This window comes from Phycodurus eques, chromosome 8 (genome assembly GCF_024500275.1).
Source record: "Phycodurus eques isolate BA_2022a chromosome 8, UOR_Pequ_1.1, whole genome shotgun sequence".
Lineage (NCBI taxonomy): Eukaryota > Metazoa > Chordata > Actinopteri > Syngnathiformes > Syngnathidae > Phycodurus > Phycodurus eques.
In genome coordinates, this window is record NC_084532.1 from 9821021 (window position 1) to 9840063 (window position 19043).

Consider the following 19043-nt stretch of genomic DNA (forward strand, 5'->3'; position numbering starts at 1 on the left):
GATCTACTGTATCCATCGCCGCACTGAGATCCAACAAGACAAGAACTGAAGAACAACACCTTTCCCGAGTCAGTGTTTTATCATTTAGCACTTTGATAAGAGCTGATTCTGTACTGTGATGAGTTCGGAAAACTGATTGACATTTGTCAAAAAGTCCGTTTGACTGCAAGTAATCGCAGAGTACCTGTATATATACTTACTGTATATCATACTGCAGTAAGAAATCTTACTGTATATCATACTGCAGTAAGAAATCTGACTTGACAGCCAGCATGTGGACCAGGGCTTCGGGCTAGTGTGGCCCCTTTATAGAGTGCTTCATTGTTGGCTGTAAGTGCGTGCACATGACGGAGAGAAGGCAGAAGAGTTAGGTAAAAAAAAAAAAATAATGATTTAAAGTCTGACGTTACAGCTAGCATGTGGACCGGGGCTTCGGGCTGGCATGGCTGCATTAGAGTGCCTCGTTGTTGCTGCCTGGAATGACCCGGTTAGATAAGCATCAATTTTTCCAGATTGTCGCAGTTGTATTTGATTGAGCGGGGCATGGTTTCACAATTTCAGCGGACACACCCACAGCATCTGAGAGCAGATGCATCGGCTTGATTTTGAAGCCTCTTTTTTAAATTTGCTTCTCTGTGGTGTTTCAAAAATAAAATATTTATTTTCACTTTAGAGGGACTTAAAGTGCCAGCAAAGAATACAAGCCTTGAACTACAACTTGTAGATGGACAGGCACACGCACTTAAAAGTTATCATGTCATGGCCTGGCACCTCTCCAGTACCAGCCCAAATTTCCATAATTCGCTGTCCCTCCTCTCACTAAGCAGCTTGAACTACTGCTGCCCCAAAGTTGGGAGACATCAAACACCAATCTGCTGTGGCCAGACGGTGCACATTGATCCACCATCAATGGTGGACACATCCTGCGGGCCCCCCAGGGACGGCGAAGGGACGTTGATTGTTGCCTCATCAAGGAGTCTTTGTGTTCGTGCAGGACAGGCAGGGGCCCCAGCTGGGGGTTTCAGGCCAGCAGACAGACACCCATATTTGGGTGTCTGTCCGTTCCACCTCGCTGTTTTATTTAACAAGAAGTCCAAACTACGCTCCTCCCACCTCATACATGCACAAAATCACCCCCCACCCGTCCTATATACGTACACAGATTGTTATGGCAGTTAGTGCCCCCTTCCTAATGTTTTTTTTTGTTTTGGTGGCCTCTGATGTTCTTTTGTCTGCAGCCGACATTCAAATGCCTATTTATTCACGCTGGTTAACGGCGCTGTCGGCAGGTTGTGTATGAAATTGCTCGCTTTGGGCATTTTGCATCACAATAGGAGCCATTGACTGGTCTGCCAGTCCTGTCCTCCTGACCGCCAACTATCCCAGCCCGACTTTTCTTTTCAAACAGACTTGTTTCATCTTCTTCTGCACTTGTGCATTGTCTTAAAGAATCCATAAATGAAGCTTTGATGTGTGGCTGCACCCATTGATGCCACCTTAACACTTTTGGTGCTAACTTTTCAGACTGCCCGAGCAACTTCTTCCCCAAAAAAGCACCCAGCAACACGTTTTGCTACATTTAAAATTAGTTTGGGAACTTTTAACATTAATACTGCCCAGTACTATTAATGCACTCACTCACCGCTGATGAAAGTCAAGCTATCTTACAAAAGGTTTTCACCCTAACTTGTGAAGACATGCAATGGATATAAAAAGTTGACACACCCCTGTTCAAATGCCAGGTTTTTGTGATGTAAGTAAATAAACCAAGACGAATCATTTCAAAACTATATATATATATAGACACACTGTATTTATTGACCCTTTCCAAAAAAAAATTCATGGAAAAGTTTATTTCCATAATTCCATTCAAAAAGTAAAACTTTCATAGATTATAGATTCAAGACAATTTAAACAATTTCAAGTATGTATTTGGATATTTTTACATCATTTGGGCTTCCAACTCATAAAACTCACGAAATCAGGAATCAAAAAAAAAATGTGAATACTGTGAAGAAATCACCATTTACTTCAGTTTTTGTAGAAAAAAAAGAAAGAAATGAGGGTCACATTAAATCAATTAAAATATGGTAGTTTCAAAATGATCTGTTAGTCTTCAATACTTGATTGGGAATCCCTTTGCTTTGCAATGCAAAGCAATCAGCCTGTGGCATTGCCTAGGAGTTATGAAAGCCCAGATTTCCTTGATGCTTTGTTTTGTGGTCTGGTGCCCCTCATTTTCTCTTCAAATTATTCTTTGCACTTCTCTGTCAGAAATCTTGCGAGGAGCACCTGATCGAGGTGCTCAACTTAACTTATGATCTCATTTGTTCTACTTTCTTTGTATGTATGGATTACTTGGGTTGTTCCCAACATCTGGTGAAATCTTCAGGTCAATAGCACCTTTGGAAGTGTATTTAGTGAGAAAAATGGTGACGTGTTAAATACTTATTTCAGCCGCTGTTCATGTTTAGAAAAATATGACCAAAACAAGCCTATAACGTGTTGTGTTAATATTGCTCTTACAATTAAAAATGTAAGGATAAACAAAAAATTGCAAATTAAAAAAATGTACGTTGAGATAGCCTGTCAATTTGCGTAATGCCATAGCTACAGAATCTAATGTCCTACTTATGTAATGACATCATCATGTAATGGCAACGTCATTTAGCCATTTAATCAACATCCCCTGAAAATGAGTTGGCAACACTGACCCATACTGACATGAACACATCCCACGCTGCTGACGTGATGTCACAGCTTCAGTGGGGGATTTTCAGAGCCTCCTCTTCTTTATATCCAATTAACAGTCCCGGTCTGCCTCGGCTCTCTTGGAAAATATTTAACTTGAATCGCTCCAGTTTTAGGCCTTAAACCGAAACATTTCTGATTCATTTGGTGCGTTTTATATAACCTATAGGCCCCTTTTAAGTGAGCTGCATTTGAGTTATGTTTAAATATTTAAAGTATGATTTCACAGTACTCACACAACATGCAGAGGAAATGTCCACTTAATATTCAAATCCATCTGCACACAACTTGCAAACAACTTGGAAAAACATTCCGACTGGGAAATATTTAATTCCTTGTCTCTCTTGAAATAGTAACATGATACAACAGATGACTGAAAAGAAAGTAATCAAATTATAATGAATAAATATTGGCAAAGACAAGAGTAGGTGTTTGATCTTCCATCCCCATTCAATTTCATAAACCTTATTAAAACATGGTTTTGGACAAGGACCGCTTTTTACTTTAGTTTACCTTTTTCAGCACCATAATGGATTTTTAATAAAACCATAAAAAGTGTCATAGAATTTAGTGCGTAGAATTTAAGATGTTTTACAAAAATATGGATTTTACAGCAAAATCGTGCTTCGAGCTTCACTCACCGATGAAAATCGTCGTTCTAGTTACAATTATGTGACTGTCCACACCTTTGAGCCCCTGAACATGGATTTATAATCTGCTTAAAATGGATGCAATTCTTGAATGGTAAACCTTTTTGTCAAACCTCTTATGAGTCACATTTACACTGAGGTGTTGTTTAAGGCAAAATGATAAAAATTTAATTGTCCAAATACATGTGGAACACAGTTTGAGGTTTGTTTATTGCTGCGTGAGCAAGCAGCCCCTGGAAAACATGACAATCAAGGCCGTTGCTATGAACAGGATATTTCTTTATTGACATTAAGAGGAAGGGAAGTAACAGAGCGTCTATCGGCAATCTGTCTGATCAAATAAAGTTAGGTTGATTCAAAAAGATCGGCAATCTGTCTGATCAAATAAAGTTAGCTTGATTCAAAAAGCGTTCGCACGACCCAAAGCCGGGTTAAGACAAAGACGTAATAAAGTTAAGACCACGAAGAGAGCTTGTACAAACTGTGCAAATCAAAAAGAAATGATCAATTATTAAGAAAATATACAAACTATTCAGTACTTTTAAGATGTTTAAATTTAAAATGAAAACAAAAATGTTACAGTAGCTAGAAATAACTTGGGACACATCTTTAAATGAAGATGTCGCAAAGTTTTACTATTCAGGTTTTGGCAGCGTCTGTGTTTCCAATATAACCGCCGCTATAAGAAGAAGCACACTTTTGAACTTTCAGATGGAAAAACACTGCTGATGTCATCTAAAAAAAAAAAAAAAAAAAAAAAAACCTTTGTCATGAAACCTTTACATTCACAGAAAGAAGAGCATTATTAAAAACTGACAAAGAGGTCATCTTTCTCGAGCGAATACAGTTAATCCCTCTTCATGCAGTAAACAAATATACACATAACCCTGAGACACACAAAAATAAGTAACTACTTCAGCTGTAACGGGCCTTGCCAATTTGTATATTCACTTCAGGAGGAAGATACAAATTTAAGCTGGCCAAAATTGAGGGAAGCCCAAGTCCAACATCTATAAATAGAGACAGGAAGAGTCGTACTGTGTACAAAATCATCCACTTTTAGCACACGTCTTCTCGGCTTCTACACGTGTCTGCCAACGCAAAGGCCCGATGGAGTCAGTCAATCAGTCAGCGGTTCGGTCCGTTACACCTGCGTGAAAGCCCAGTGTGACGAGGAGAAGGAAGGAAGGAAGGACTTGCTTTTGGCTAAATGTTGCAGGACTTCAGTCTAACATTGTTCATTCCAATGGAGGCGTTAAATTATGGCGTTTTCTGCTCCGGGGGCCTCCCCTGGCTGTGCTTCACATGTTACAAGGAGTGCATGGCAACCGCACCGGTTTAGGGGCTGCATGGGAAAGTTACACAAGACGTTCCGGGTAAACACATCCGGTGGAAGGAGGCGACGAAGACGCTCTTTCAGTCTTCACTTTCCAGGAATCGAGCCAGTCCAATGTTGACGATACCGGGAACGCCGGCGGGGAACACACGGGCCCTTCACCCTCGTTGCTGTGGAGAGAGGGTGAAAGGAGGAGATTAATGGTCTGGTCCGATGACGACCCGGCGAGGGTACATGGCCACACAAGAATGCACGGAGGTCTCCAGGTCTCCCTTCAGCTTGTCAAAGAGAGATTTTATTCAGCTTACCATCAGCTCATGAGGCGTAGCGTTAATGGCGCCACGCTTCCTCGGTAGAATGTGCCTTTAAGTCGCCTGAGGCGTGCACATCGCTCATAAACACGCTCAACGTCTGTGCAAATAAACTGCCAATGCAGAACACATTCTCCACCAACTCTGGCACGTGTGCGCGTTTTGTCAGTAAGGTGCATAAATTATTCTCTCAAAAATAAAGTACAATTATCTAAAAATGCCCCCTTAAAATAAATGTTAACATGCACTGTAATTCCATCTGAAAAGCACAGTAGAGTGGAAAGTTTTCCACTTCAAAATAGTGCCATAATCCTCGTGGGGAGAGGGACCCGAGCCCTGCCACAAATAGCGAAAAAACGAAAGCAGCCCCCACCTGCTCCAAAGTAATTGGAGCTGCCAAGATTATTTGTTGAAATCAAAAATATACCACAAACTCCGATTACCAAAACCGTTTGATCAAACCCTCGTAACTTGCACTAACAACCCAGGCTAAACTTAGCTCCCACTCGACAAACAAAGCTTGACTCTACTGCATATCGTACTTCCTTGACACCAATTCACTATACTACTTTACTATTCAGACAGGGCTTTGGTGGAATCTTTTAGCATCCTAGGGCATTTAAGAAAGAACGCAAAAACATCAACAAAAGAAAAAACATGAATAGATGAATTTGTGAATTCTACTCCATCAGTGACCTGAGGTAGAACATATCTCAACGTTTTTTCCTTAAGTCTTTGGTAGGGCTAAAATAGTAAGGTCAATAGCTATTGTCAGAGTGGAATTTTCCAAATTGCTATAAATGCTAAATAATGAGCGATAAAAGGTAGGATCTGCACTTTTATCCATAAACTGTTGCTGTGGAAATGGATTTTTGCATAATAATCCGCTTCGTATCATTAACAGGCAAACAAATGCCAATGAAGTCCTTGGAGGAGGTAATGATCTCCTGTGAAAACCCTTTGCTTTAACTGGCCAATACATGAAGACCTCTCTCTTGGATCCCTCTTGACATTCCTGCAGCAGTTGAGCACCATTTTCACAACTCTTGTTAAATATTTGGCATCACTGATCTCCAGCTAGCGCCGCAGATAGTTCAGTGCCCTGCTGTTAGGATGGAATGTTCCACTGGCTATTCGGGAGGGAGGAACACAATTTTTACCCCTAATTGTCATCGTCAGCGGATGAGCCCTTGCGCTCTAATCTCGACCAATTTGACTGCGGTTGACTTGTTTGGATGATGAAACAAGACCCGGCAAAGCCTGTGCTGATCCACGCTATAATGCTACTGTGTTTCACACTTACAAAGGAGCGGACATTGAACAATTGGTGTGTCCTTTGTTGCTATCACTGCTTTTACCAAAATAAAGCACAGCAACAGGCTACACTTGCGTGAGGGTGTGTATTGCCAATAAATGTGACAATGACAAATCTTCTCCAGCAGTGGTTTGTTTACAAGTACCGGCTTTTGCCAATTTTGAAAACGTAAGGAGTATGAAGTATAGATACTGTATCTGCTTTCAAATTTTGGGAGTAAAATGCGTAAATAATTCAAGTACACATATCCAAAAAATGTACTTAAGTAACCAGTGGTGTGCTCTGTGCACAGGTTAATGCCTGCTCTCGTCGAGTTCTTCAGCTTCTACCACCTGTTTAATCTTTCTCAAGTGGAGATGATGACAAAGCTGCGTCTCACTCCTTAGTACTTTACTGAGTGATGACCATCATTACTTTTTAATAATAAGAGTCATGGCTCTTTTATACTCAGCTTTCGTCATCCAGCTGCCTGTCATTTTCTGGCCCAACAGTGTGGAAACGGCGACGAGTCTGTTTTTACGTCTAAATGCTTCATTGAGCGACAACCTAACTTAATAAGCCAACTTTTTAATAAAAAGACTTGACACTTGTGCCTTACTCACCTATTGTATTTATGTCTTTCTTGTATGGCCTAACGGCAAAAACTACACGCAAGAAACGCATGCTAGTGCGGTAAACCGTGTGTCGATGTGCGTATAAGTGCTGTGATCCTCTGAACGACCCCCTTCATTTCCCTGAGTACGTGCTGAGGTGAATCCTGCTAAATGGAAAGCTAATTAGAATTAAAAGCATTACCAAACTTCTTAGGTTTATTATGGGAAGTAGTTCAAGCCTAATCCAGACAAAAAAAACATTGCCTGTCGTTGTTGAGCTGTTTGTAGGACTGCCCATCCACATGTACATTTAAACAACCCTTTACAACATGTCTTTAAATCATATCTGCATGTATTTATTTATTTTTTATTATGTGGTTGTTTTAACTTGAGCCAGCACTGTGCATAGTAGTAGGTAGCACATCTGCCTCACAGTTGAGAGGTCCAGGTTTCCAATCTTGGCTCAGCTCTTCCTATGCTTGCATGGTTTTTCTCCAGGTAGTCAGCTTGGATAGGTTCCGACTCACCTGACCCTGACCCTAATGAGAACAGGCGACATAGAAAATGGATGGTTGTCTTAACCGTTTACTATGCTGAAAACTGATATTATAATTTTTCCAGCTACATTTAAGTTCTTTGACTTGAATCTGAATCTGATATTTCACAAACATTTCTTCGCATGGAAGGTTTCAGACTTTTGCAACCCTAGTGCCCACACCTGCTTAAAATTGTGCGTCCGCGTGAAAATGTCTTGGCAAATTCATGCCAAAGCAACAGGTGGTACCATAATTAACACTGACAGCGGGGACGTGTTAACCAATCAGAAACAAGAAAGTCCATCCATTAATTTTTGTATAGCGCTCTTTTTGGTTAGGGTTGCAGGTGAGCTGGAGCCTATCCCAGCTGACTTTGGGTACAGATTGGTCTCCAGCCAATCACAAAGCACATGTAGAGAAACAACCAGTGACACTCACACCTATGGACAACTTAGAGCCTTCATGCAACCTGAAATGCTTTTTTTGGAATAAGTACTTGTGGACTACCAACAATGAAGTAATCACCAACCATTAAATAATGCACAACACGCACTTAGATCATAGTTCTCAAACAAATGGCATGTGCACAATGGCACTTATTTTTTATATTTTCTAGCTTCATTGATGTTACAGCCACATCTTTCCATTTACTCACAAGGCCACCTTCTTTATTCTCTGTGTCCAGCAAGGCCGGCTCGTGCCTTGTTTACTAATGACCACCTAGCATTCCACTGCATTGACCTTCACGTGTGTCACAACCATTTACATGTGTTTGCATTGTTTGTGCTGTAAAAAGAGTGGTGAGACCAGCGTCTTGGTGCAGCTGCAGAGGATAATGGGGCATCCTTGAGGTAAAAGACTGGAACAAAGAGGGCCCCTGTAACTCAATACATGCCACTTCAGTCCTACTTCAGAGGCGCAAATATTACGTAATTCAAGATGAATTACCAGGCAGAGAAACACTTTGGCTCATGCCAGCTGGCTCCCCTGAAGAGGCCTCTGGAACTGTATGATGGCTCGTCGCTTTTTGAAGGCCTAATCAAATTAGCGCAAGCGATTATTCAGCCATTTGAAGCATCTTCTCTCCTCTCGCTTTCTCTTACTTACAGCGCCGAGCAAAGCGTAATAAAAAGTCCATTAGAATTATGCAAATCAGCAGATTGATTACTCAAGGGACAGGACGCCAAGTGTGTGTGCATGTGCTACTAACTGTGTGTGTGGATGGAGGAGGGGGGTTGCTGTACACAGATGCAATTATAAAAGCCTTATTCGCTTTGGGCTCCTGGTGGTCCTCACAGCGAGGCATTAATAAAACATTAGTTTGAGTGAGCGGGGGCCTCGACACTCCTCCTCCCCGATCCTACTGCGACCTTTCCGTTTTACAGCAGCTGTCTTGGGACGCCATGAGCTCGCCGAGGAGTCCCCCCAGGCGACCTCTGCCCCCACCAGGTGGACTCGATCACACAGCTTCAGTTGAAGCCGTTGAAGTGGCGCTTATGTTTGTGAATTTGATGTGACGAGAGGCGATGAGTAGGGAGCGACGATTGTGGTGGTGGGGTGGTCTAGAGCCAAAAGTCTGAATCATAGATAACAGTCATTCGTGAGGTTGTCACAGTTTACTGCTTTCAAGGGGAGCATTGTGTTGAACTTGATGCAGAGGTCTGGTCACAGGCTGTCTGCCTGTAGGCTGATACCAGAAACTGAGCACATTAAGATTATACAAGAAAAACACTAGTTGGAGGTGTGACCCTGACATATCAACATTTTAGTAAATGTACACTTTGCTGGGGAAGTGACAACAACAACAATAGCCCCATGCGTGACTCATGCACACACTGGACTCTTCCGAATGGCCTTTGTTTTTTCAGATGGACAGTTTCAGCATTTAGAATGTTATTTTCAAAAACTTTCACTGTGAGACCATGTTTCAAATGTTTTTTTATATGCCTCTTTATGGCCTCTAGTTAAAATTTGCATTTCAGCTGTCCCACCCTCAGCCTAAAGCAACAAGACGATCATTTTGCCTTTGTCATAGTTTTTACTTAGTCACGTTTCAAATAATAAACTTCACTTCATTCTGCTTATCAAAAAAATCTACATTTACTACTGTAAATTTTCCATAAAAGGACATTACACTGGTTAACCTGTCTGCCTCACAGTTTGTTGGAAGTCCCCATCCTGTGTGGAGTTTGCATGTTCTCCTCATGCTTGTGTGGGTTTCCTCCCCCCAAAATGCATGCAGTGTGAATTATTGTTTGTCTACCATGTGCCCTGCAATTGATTGGCGACCAGTCCTGGATGTACCCTGCCTCTCACTCAAAGTCAGCTCCAGCTAATGAGGACACATGCAATAGAAAATAGATGGATAGAAATGACACTTTGGAGCAAAAACCAAGCAATACCGTTGCATTTATTGCTACATGATTACATGGCATAGCAATTTACATATGAAGCACAATTTCTAGACTCTTCCCATCAACAACTTGTCTCGACATTGCAGTTTGCGGGACATGGGGCTCCAAGCACAATGTAGGTGAAATGCTTGCCATCTCATACAGGCAGCAGTTACATCTTTACGATTAGGAACGACGGCCACACCTTCATTCTTTCCAATTTAGAGTAAGTTTCTGGCTCTTTTTGAAAGGACAGGCAATGCCAGCAATGCAGCTTCGTGTGTGTGTGTGTATGAGCGAGCGAGCGAGCGAGAGGAAAAGAAAAACATTTTCGGTTTAAGTTTCACAACCGCATAAAAGCACAAATACAGTACATGCACAGCTGAGTGGAGGTTATTAACCCTCCCATAAACTAAGTGAAACACATGTATGCGCTACAGACACACAATTATTCTTCCTCTTTGACCCCAGCTGAAAGTTGACAGCCTCTGGAGCTAAGTATTTTTAGGCAGGCATTAGTCTCGGCTGCCAAAGCCGGCAAAATATAGCTTTGCTTCTTCTGGTCTTACGTGCGCTGCACTAGCAACTCCTTCTGTGTGCGTGCGTGCGTGTGTGTGTGTGTGTAGTATTTAATTTGGGTGCGATGTCATACATTGCAGCACACAAAGATAGAAACACAGAGTACACACACAAGTTCTCCTGCTTTAACAAATGGAAGACCTCCCTAAAATTCTGTTCTTCTTGTCTTCGCTGTTGTAATTAAACATAAAGGCAGTGGGGCGGTCACCACGGTAACTGCAGAGGGATGCGGTGCCTTGATCTTTTCTAAGCCAGCCTGTCTGCCTCCATCTATGCCCCAAAAAAACTAAAATGCTTGCCGCAGAGACAGTGGTCCTCAGCAGCAGTCATGCTATACCTCCCCCCCGCCAACTAGCCCAGCTCACATCACAACCAGCTGTGTTCAGTCGACACAGGCAGAGCAGCAGACGCCCTCGCTCGCACTCAGCTATACGTCACCCTTTTGGCATCGCACAACACGCCCGTATGGAAGTTACAATCTTGTTTACCAGACGGGGGGAAAAAAAAAATGTGGTTGTTGTCAAGTCCCCGAAAACGACCTGTCAAAGTGAAAATAACGTGCCTAAAGGAAAGGCGCTACACGGAGGGAATTGTTATTTACATTACAGACACTGTGCACTTAAGACCAAAGCTCCTCTTAGACAAAAGAGTTAAAAGTAAGTTTAAAAGAATATATGAAAAAGAAAAAAGTGATGGGCCGAGATAAAAATAAAACAATCCCTCAAAACCAACGAGTCAACAGCACATAAACATCAATGCACACAAATGCTGCTGAATGAATGACTGTCGTCATCATAATAAACCCCCAGCCACGAGTTTACTTTCAACTTAAATGATCAAGAAAGACAAAAACACCAATCAACAATAAAAAGACGCTGCAGTCTAACGCGACTGATGAGTTGCAGACCGCCAAGCGGTTTTCCGTCGATTGAGTGAGCACTTTAAAAAGAACTTTGAGCTCACCGACTAAGTTTCATGTACAAAGTACCAGCAGACACTCAGAATGGCTTCATTATAAGGATCAATTGATTGCCTAAAACATTATGGACTGACCTGCCCTATTCTGATGAAAGTACAGGTTTTCCCTGCTTATATTGCGGTTCACTGTTCAAGCCCGCACTATATTGCAGATTTTTTAACCATCGTTTTTGTATGGGTTATTACATATAGGGATGGATGAATTTAATGTTGCATGCCTTCGGTGTAGTACCAAAATTGTGCGGACACCGCCGAGGTCTCGTGGAAGAGATGCAGTAGAATTAATAGCAAGAGGAGGAGGATGCCCCTTCAGTGAAATACAGTTCCACGTCTGTTTCTACTCTGTGTTGCTGGTGTAACAGTAGCGGTATTTTGAAGGTTTAGAATTACCGTAACAGTTATGCTCATTTGTGTTTGCCCGTCTACTGCATAGGATTTCCAATGACAGTATATGTTAGCATTAAGCTTGCGGACTTTTGGGAGACAAAGTTATAGGCTAAGGTTTGGCTGAACATTGTGTTTAAATATGCAATGTTTAATTCTCTTTCGTTTAGGGGTTAGTGGGTTTAGACCAGTTGATGTCGCTGATCTTTTTCAACTGTGGGCCAGTGAAGCCCTTTGAGACTCTTTAGTGATTAAGGGCTATACAAATAAACTTCACTTGACTTTTAGGGTGTCAGTTTTATCGTAAATTTCAACTGGGACTGACAAGTAAACAACAGTGTGAGCAGGAGAGAGTGAGGACAGGCGCTAATGTATACTTTAAAAAGTATCTTTTAATAAATGTAACTGTTTTAATATGTTTAAAGTTGAGTATCAAAGTGTGTGTGAGGGATAAGACTATATAAAAACATATGTTCTCTCTATATTGCAGATTTTCACCTATTGTGGGTAGGTCTGGAACGTATCCCCCGATTAACGGGGGTTCACTGTACACCCGAGTCCTAAACGGTCTTCTCTTATAACCTGCAGAATTCCGGGTGCTGACTTCAGACTGATCGTGCCGGCTCATTCGTCTACCTGGCACTACAAGCACAGGCCTGATCCAATGACAGAGGTCCTGTGTTGCGGCACTCTGCTCTGTAATTAGCAACGCTGCTGACATTCCTCCAGCTCTGCAGACCAGCGTGTTTATCCAACACCCGGTCACCACAGCGGCTAGATAATGTGTAACTGTAACCAGTAGCAACCCTGGCAACAGTGCAGGCTTGGAAACCGGCCTTGTTCGGCTCAAACTGACATTCACCTGTGACTGTGTGACGTGTTTTGGAGACTAGAAACACTCACCACCGTAGGAAGCTCAACGCATCCATGCGTTTCTAGGCTGACAGGTACTTCCATGTACTGACGAAGGCCGTGGGAATGAGTGAGTAAGGAACGCTGGTCACGCTGTCCCAAGAGTCTGATGATGGATCATAGCAGTCTAGGGTCTTACACCTTTGAGCCCCAAAGTACCCCCCAACCACGTATAGTCTATTCCCCGACGCCACGGCATGACAGCTAATACGTTTGGCAGTCACATCGCCGAACTTTGACCACTGGTACGTCTCGCTGTTGAAGCGGTACGCAGAGCTGGCGGAGAATTCGGTGTCGCCCCCGATCACAACTACGTTGTTTCCAACTACCGCCGCGGCTGTGTAGCGCCAAAGCTGCGGACATGCTGCCGGAACGGACCACCGGTTCTGGCACGGGTCAAAGCACTGAACCTTGGGATATTTGTCTCTGTTGACACTGGTTCCGCCAAAGGCAAACAGCTTGTTTTTAGCACCGACAACGGCAGCGTTGCTAACGCCTTCTCTGAGTGGAGCCACCAGCGTCCATTTATTGGTCTGCGGGTCGTACTGCTCCACCTGTTTAAGTGACACGGATGGGGAGGCAGGAAAGGATCCTGCAAGTGAAGTGTGACCTCCCACAACGTAAAGCATGTGGTCCAGCTCTGCTGATCCATGTCCGAATCTGGCAACTAACATGGGCGCCGCTTTGGACCACTCGTCATGCAAAGTGTCATAGGTCCAGACGTCTTTGGAGGCCCCGTTCTCAGAGCCACGCCCGCCAGTGACATAAACCTGCAACACAAGTTCCAGATTTATCTTATAAGTGCCAATCTTAAATGTCTTTAAGATCTAAAACGCTCAGATGCACTTCACAACGTGCTTACCTTACAACCGATGGCACAGGCGCTGCATTCCTTTCTGGGGCTAGGGATGTCGGTCTTGGGGGTGATCTCTTTGGTCTTGTTGTCAATCACGTAGACTTTGTCACACATGAAGGTTTGTCCTCCGAGTAGCAGCAAGGCCTGGCTGACTTTTCTGGGCCGGGCACAGAATCCTGTCACGATGCCATCATTCTGCAGGATCCTCATCTTGCACCGCACGGCATCTTCAACAATCTCTCGGCCCACCTTGTGACACATGACCAGCTCCTCTGAAGCCACGTTGTTGAGCAGGTACGTCTCGGGTAGAAGCGCCAGGCGGACACAACGCAGCAGCTCGGGCAGCTCGCTGTGCCTCTGCTCCATGTCGGCCTTCACCCAGTCAATTACAGCCTCATACACTAGGCTCTCGTCCTCTACCTCTAGCTCCTCACTGAGGATAAGCTCACGCACATTGTCTCTGGGAAGGTTCAGGAAGTCCTCGGTTTTGTAGAGGGTAGCGAAGTTTGCAAGACACATGCGCCATGACAGCTCATACAGTCTCTGGCACTGATGGGCGTCTGACAGCAGCATCATCCCCAAACAGTTGGAATGGTGGAGGTTCTTTTCTAGAAACTCTGACGCTGCGTCCCTGATGTCATGGAACTGAAGCATATCACCGGCCTCTAGCAGGGACTCTGCGTTTTCTTCATTGATGAGGATTCGGGCCGAATAGGCATAGTCGAGCAGCAGCTCCAGCACCTCCGGATGGAGAGAGTCGTGGAAGTTGACTTCGGCATCACGGCTCTCCCTCAGTCCGCCGCTGAACATAGCCTCAAAGTATCGACTACAGGAGGCCAGGACGGCCCGGTGGCACGGGAAGGCCCTGTTACCGGCTTTCAGGACAACATCTGTGAAGACTTTACGCTTGCGAAGCAGGTTGAGCTGGGTCAGGAGGCTGTCGGCATGCGATGTCTTGTGGAACAGTTGGATATTCATGGAGCCGGAGCTGGAGCGAGACTTTCGGTTTTCGTGACTACTGACGGACATTTTGAATTTGAAACTGGAGCCTAGCAAAAAAGAAAGAAATCCACACAATTAGTTGAAAGAAGACACTGTTTACAACAGAGTTCGGTTCATATGCTAGCGACGTAACACAAACTTGTATAAGAGTGGAAATGTGCCATAGTGTACCACTAACCCCCAGTTAGTATGTTACACTGGCTATTTGTATGAAAAACATTTCAATGAAGTTTCCAACAGCTTGAATGGGGGTGAGTATGATAAGAGCATATGTATACACACGCCTTTATTTCTTTATTAAACAAAAAAGGTAGTTACCGACAGTAATAAAACTTTGTTTGAAGTGTTGCTACGGAAATGAACTTCAGACTTTAGGGAGTTAAAAGGCAAGCCGACACAGAGCACTCCCACAGAAAATATCAAACACGTGAGAATGTCCAAACAACTGGCCTTCACACACACCCCTGCTACGAATGATACCGGCGTGCCTCCTTATATCACATTTTTCCACCCCTATAAACATTTCAAGGCTGCGAGTCTACTTCAGCCACTGTGACAGCCAATGAATTACCCTGCTGGCTCTCCAACTGCAGGCAGTGTTTTAAAACCTGTCAGAAATAGACGACAGTCAATTTCTCTGCCTTCAAAGTGCAGTCTCCAGTAACTGGGCTAATTATTAGACTCCAAGGTAACCCTTTTGTTATCGTTTGCTTTTTCCAGGACCAAAATTGTACAAGCATGTTTCCAAGCTGGGCCACTAAGGTACAATAATATGGTGCTTATTAAGTTACTGCTACCGTAATAGTCCATTTCTGTCCCTTGAGATACAATCTATGTACATTCAATTTCTAAACTGCAGGTTAGCAATTTTGAACTTTATCAAGGTCAAAAAGGTACAAAAGTAGAACATTATATAGCACCACTAGAGTAGCATGTCAATAACAATAATGTACATTCTTCTAAAAATGTAGTACCATAGGAACAAATGCGTTGCCCCAAAGTTGTCCGGCTCGACAAATGCAATGCTTAATAAATGTACAAGACCACCAGCTGTGAGGCAGACATGCTAACAAATACTTTACCTTACTGCCATGAACACTACACTTAATATAATAATATCAATTATTACATACAGAAATACATTTCATCAGGAAGTTGCAAAATGTAAATACACTACATAAAACTTTGAACAATACATGCCTCTAACAGCCACTAGGTTAAAGTATCGCTCTGCAAACATCTTCCAACGCCAACACTGGAAAGCCGGAGTCAAGGTTCGAACCCTTCTCTGAACTGTGAGGCAGTCGCGCTAACCCCTCACTCACACTGTGCTGCCCTCAAGCATAACATTCAGCCACTAAAACCACTTTTTTCTGTTTAGGACTGCAGGAACAAAACTCTCATCTGACAGCGTTATCAAGAAATTATAATCCATTTATTTTCTACAGAGCTGAATTTTGAACATTCGGGTCACCGGTGAACTGTAGCCTATCCCAACCGACTTGGGAGAGTCGAGGTACACTCTGAACTGCACATATAGATTGACACAACCACATTTCACACCTATAGACAATTTGTGAGACCACGGAGGACGCTGGAGTTTCTGAAGAAAAGCCACACAATAACAGGAAGAATATACTTGAGATTCAAACCCAGACCCTCTTAACTGTGAGGCAGATGTGCACACCACTGAAACGCAGTGGTGTGCACATCTTCATGTGGTTCCTTCAACCACAAAAACGTTTTTTTCTGTCTAGAAATGCAAGTCCATAACTACACTTTGACAACTCAATCATTAAATAAAAAAAAATATATATATTTTTTTAAACTTTTTTTAAAACAGTAAATATGCATATTTTGCTTGCTTTAAAATAGTGTACAGTATATAATTTTTGGTAAAGGATCTCCATATTGGTGTGCAATAACCATTACCGAAACATAAAACTAAAATTTTGGGTAATTATCATTGTTAATTTAGGTTGGTTTTGAATGATGGTGGTCTTATTTGTGGAGCACTGCATCGTATAAATAAATGAGTGATTTTAAAAGATCCCAAGACACATGACGACATGCTAAAAGGGTATACATGTATGTCTGTCAAACGTCAAGGCTACCACAAAAGAAGTGACGAGATAACTTCAACAAGTACGTTGAGGGTGACCTTCTTTCAAAGACTGGCCCATTTTCACAAGTTTAAAGCCATCTCTGCTCATTGTAATTACAAACCAGCCCGAAAGCCATAAAGCAATAAGAGCTCCACTCGCCTCCATTCTATCTTTTGTTCCACTCCGGATCACATGAAGTCGTCTTTTGAATGGCAGTGGACTGCGTGGGCTTTGCGTGGCCGGACTCGGCGTGAAATCCAATTGGGTTTTGTGCACCTCCCCCCGTAAACATTTTAATAGCGCTCATGAGGACAAGAATTTGTGTGTGTGGGAAGGGGAGACGACACAACTTAACTTGTCACGCATGCAGGGAAGTCAAGTCAACACCGTGGGTTCGTGGACACAAACTTACCTTGAAGCAAATGGCAGCGACGCGTCTCCGGATTCCTTCGAACGGCTTTCGACGAGTTCACTCGCAAGTTGTTCGTGGTTTTTTTTTTTTTTTGTAGTCACAATTTAAGCGAACCAGCTTTCCCAGTTCAAGACGATTCTATGAGCTAAAGAGTCAGAGGGCTTGGCAGCCATTTGTCTGGAGCCCGCAGAAAGTTTGGGAGAGGAGGAAAAAGTTGGGAAGCGAGCGAGGAGCCACGACAGCCTGCAGCGAGTCAATGACGAAGAGGAAGAGCACACAGCAGCATTCGGCAGCGTTTGCTGACCCCGCCCCCGAGCCTCCGCCTCCTCCGTTGCTCTTGTCCAATCACACTCGAGCACCACCGTGCCTTTTTCTTCTTTGTCCCTCTCTTCACGACCCACTCAGGCCGCTTCATTAGCTAGCTACGGCTACTGATGCTAAGGCAACAATGGGAAATGGGCTTGGCACCGGTTTAATAATAAGGTATGGTTAATATTGTGTTTTGCGAGAGTGTCGAACTGCAATGCATTGTGATTGAGACTATCCCTGGCCAAGGCTAAGGCAGGCCCCCCAGACGATGAAAATGAATTTGCTTCTCAAAACAATTAATTGCTATCTGAGTCTCTACATTTTCAAATATATTTAAGGACATATCACGCACACACGAGATGAGAGTGTGAGATACCACGCATAGACACACACGCGCGCACGCACACAGATAATAAATGGAGTTACTCCAAACAGTTACTCAGATACTTGCTCACACTCACACATTTGATTCATTCGGTCACCCATTCACACTCACACTTACTGACACTCACAGGCTTACCAGCACGGTTACTCAGTCACACTCACAGTTACACAGTTAGATTACGCATGCATACTTACTCACACTCACAGTTACTTATTCACGTTACTCAGTCAGTCACACGCTGCGCTTATGCCCAGTTACTCATTCAATTACAATATTAATAGCCATTATGTAATATGAAGGGGGAACTTATTCGGTTTCCCACACATACGTGCGAGGGACAAGAAGTCTTAACTGCCTTGCGCTCTAGCCACATGCCTAGTCAGTAAACAAATACAGTGCAACTCAACTTCTGGCTAGCAGGTGTCATGGCACGCCATATGTTTAGAACAAATGCAACTTCCAGCTGCATTTAAACATCCATTCACAGGCTCTTCAGATAAAGCTAAAACAACAATTTAAAAAAACATTCCTTTTGATAGCATAATAAATCATCACGATTTCAATATACAGTTTTGTAAAACTTTTGTTTGGTGTTGTGCCGTGAGATGTTTATAATGTAAACTACGTACCTTGGCTCATGAAGATTTGGGAAACACTGAACTAGCAAGCACTATTTATGGTGCTAACCCAAACACTCTAAACCTGCTTGCTCGACGCTTCCCTATTGCTGAGTATTGTACTCCGGTATAGTCTTGTTCATGTAATGCCACCAAAATCGATACAGAGTTCAATAAAATATACATAATACAAAAAGGGACAGTACAACCAACCCCACTAAATGCTCTACTCCATCGCGGCTCCATTGCAACAGCAAGGGCAACAAGAAGTGAGTGTCAGAAACAAATGGAGGTTGAAAGACACCCCTCGCATAAACTCCAGGAAGTCAGGAGATGTCTGAATCCACGAAAGGTTTCACTACAGTCGATCCACTGATAGACATTTACATCCCTCACAAATGCAAAGAACAGTGGACCCAATCAGATGTAGCAGAAGCAAAACCACGCGCAAAAAACAACATGTATTGACGGGGAAATGCAAATGACCCGAACTGTCAATAGTGCAGTCCTTGGGACACATCCAACACCAATGCTCCCTTGGTCTTCATTGCATTGACATAGGCCTCAGAGAAGCACATTTTTAGACATGTCCTTGGGAGATGTTTTTATGGTCCGATGA

General features: G+C 43.1%; 1 protein-coding gene across 1 annotated transcript; it reads right to left on the reverse strand.

Moving 5' to 3' along the window:
* Positions 1-3672: 3672 nt before the first annotated feature.
* enc3 (ectodermal-neural cortex 3) lies at positions 3673-17354 on the reverse strand. Its single transcript, XM_061683871.1, has 4 exons — positions 17114-17354; positions 13601-14643; positions 12730-13508; positions 3673-4907 (listed from the first exon to the last, which is right to left on the reverse strand). The coding sequence occupies exons 2-3, from the start codon at positions 14621-14623 to the stop codon at positions 12762-12764; spliced, it is 1770 nt and encodes a 589-aa protein (XP_061539855.1). The 5' UTR covers positions 14624-14643; positions 17114-17354; the 3' UTR covers positions 3673-4907; positions 12730-12761.
* Positions 17355-19043: the final 1689 nt, after the last annotated feature.

Coding starts and splice junctions, on each gene's coding strand:
- enc3 (XM_061683871.1), bottom strand. CDS start 14,623: ATGTCCGTCAGTAGTCACGAAAACCGAAAGTCTCGCTCCAGCTCCGGC. Junction 13,509..13,600: donor CCTGTGCCATCGGTTGTAAG/GTAAGCACGTTG, acceptor CTTGTGTTGCAG/GTTTATGTCACTGGCGGGCG.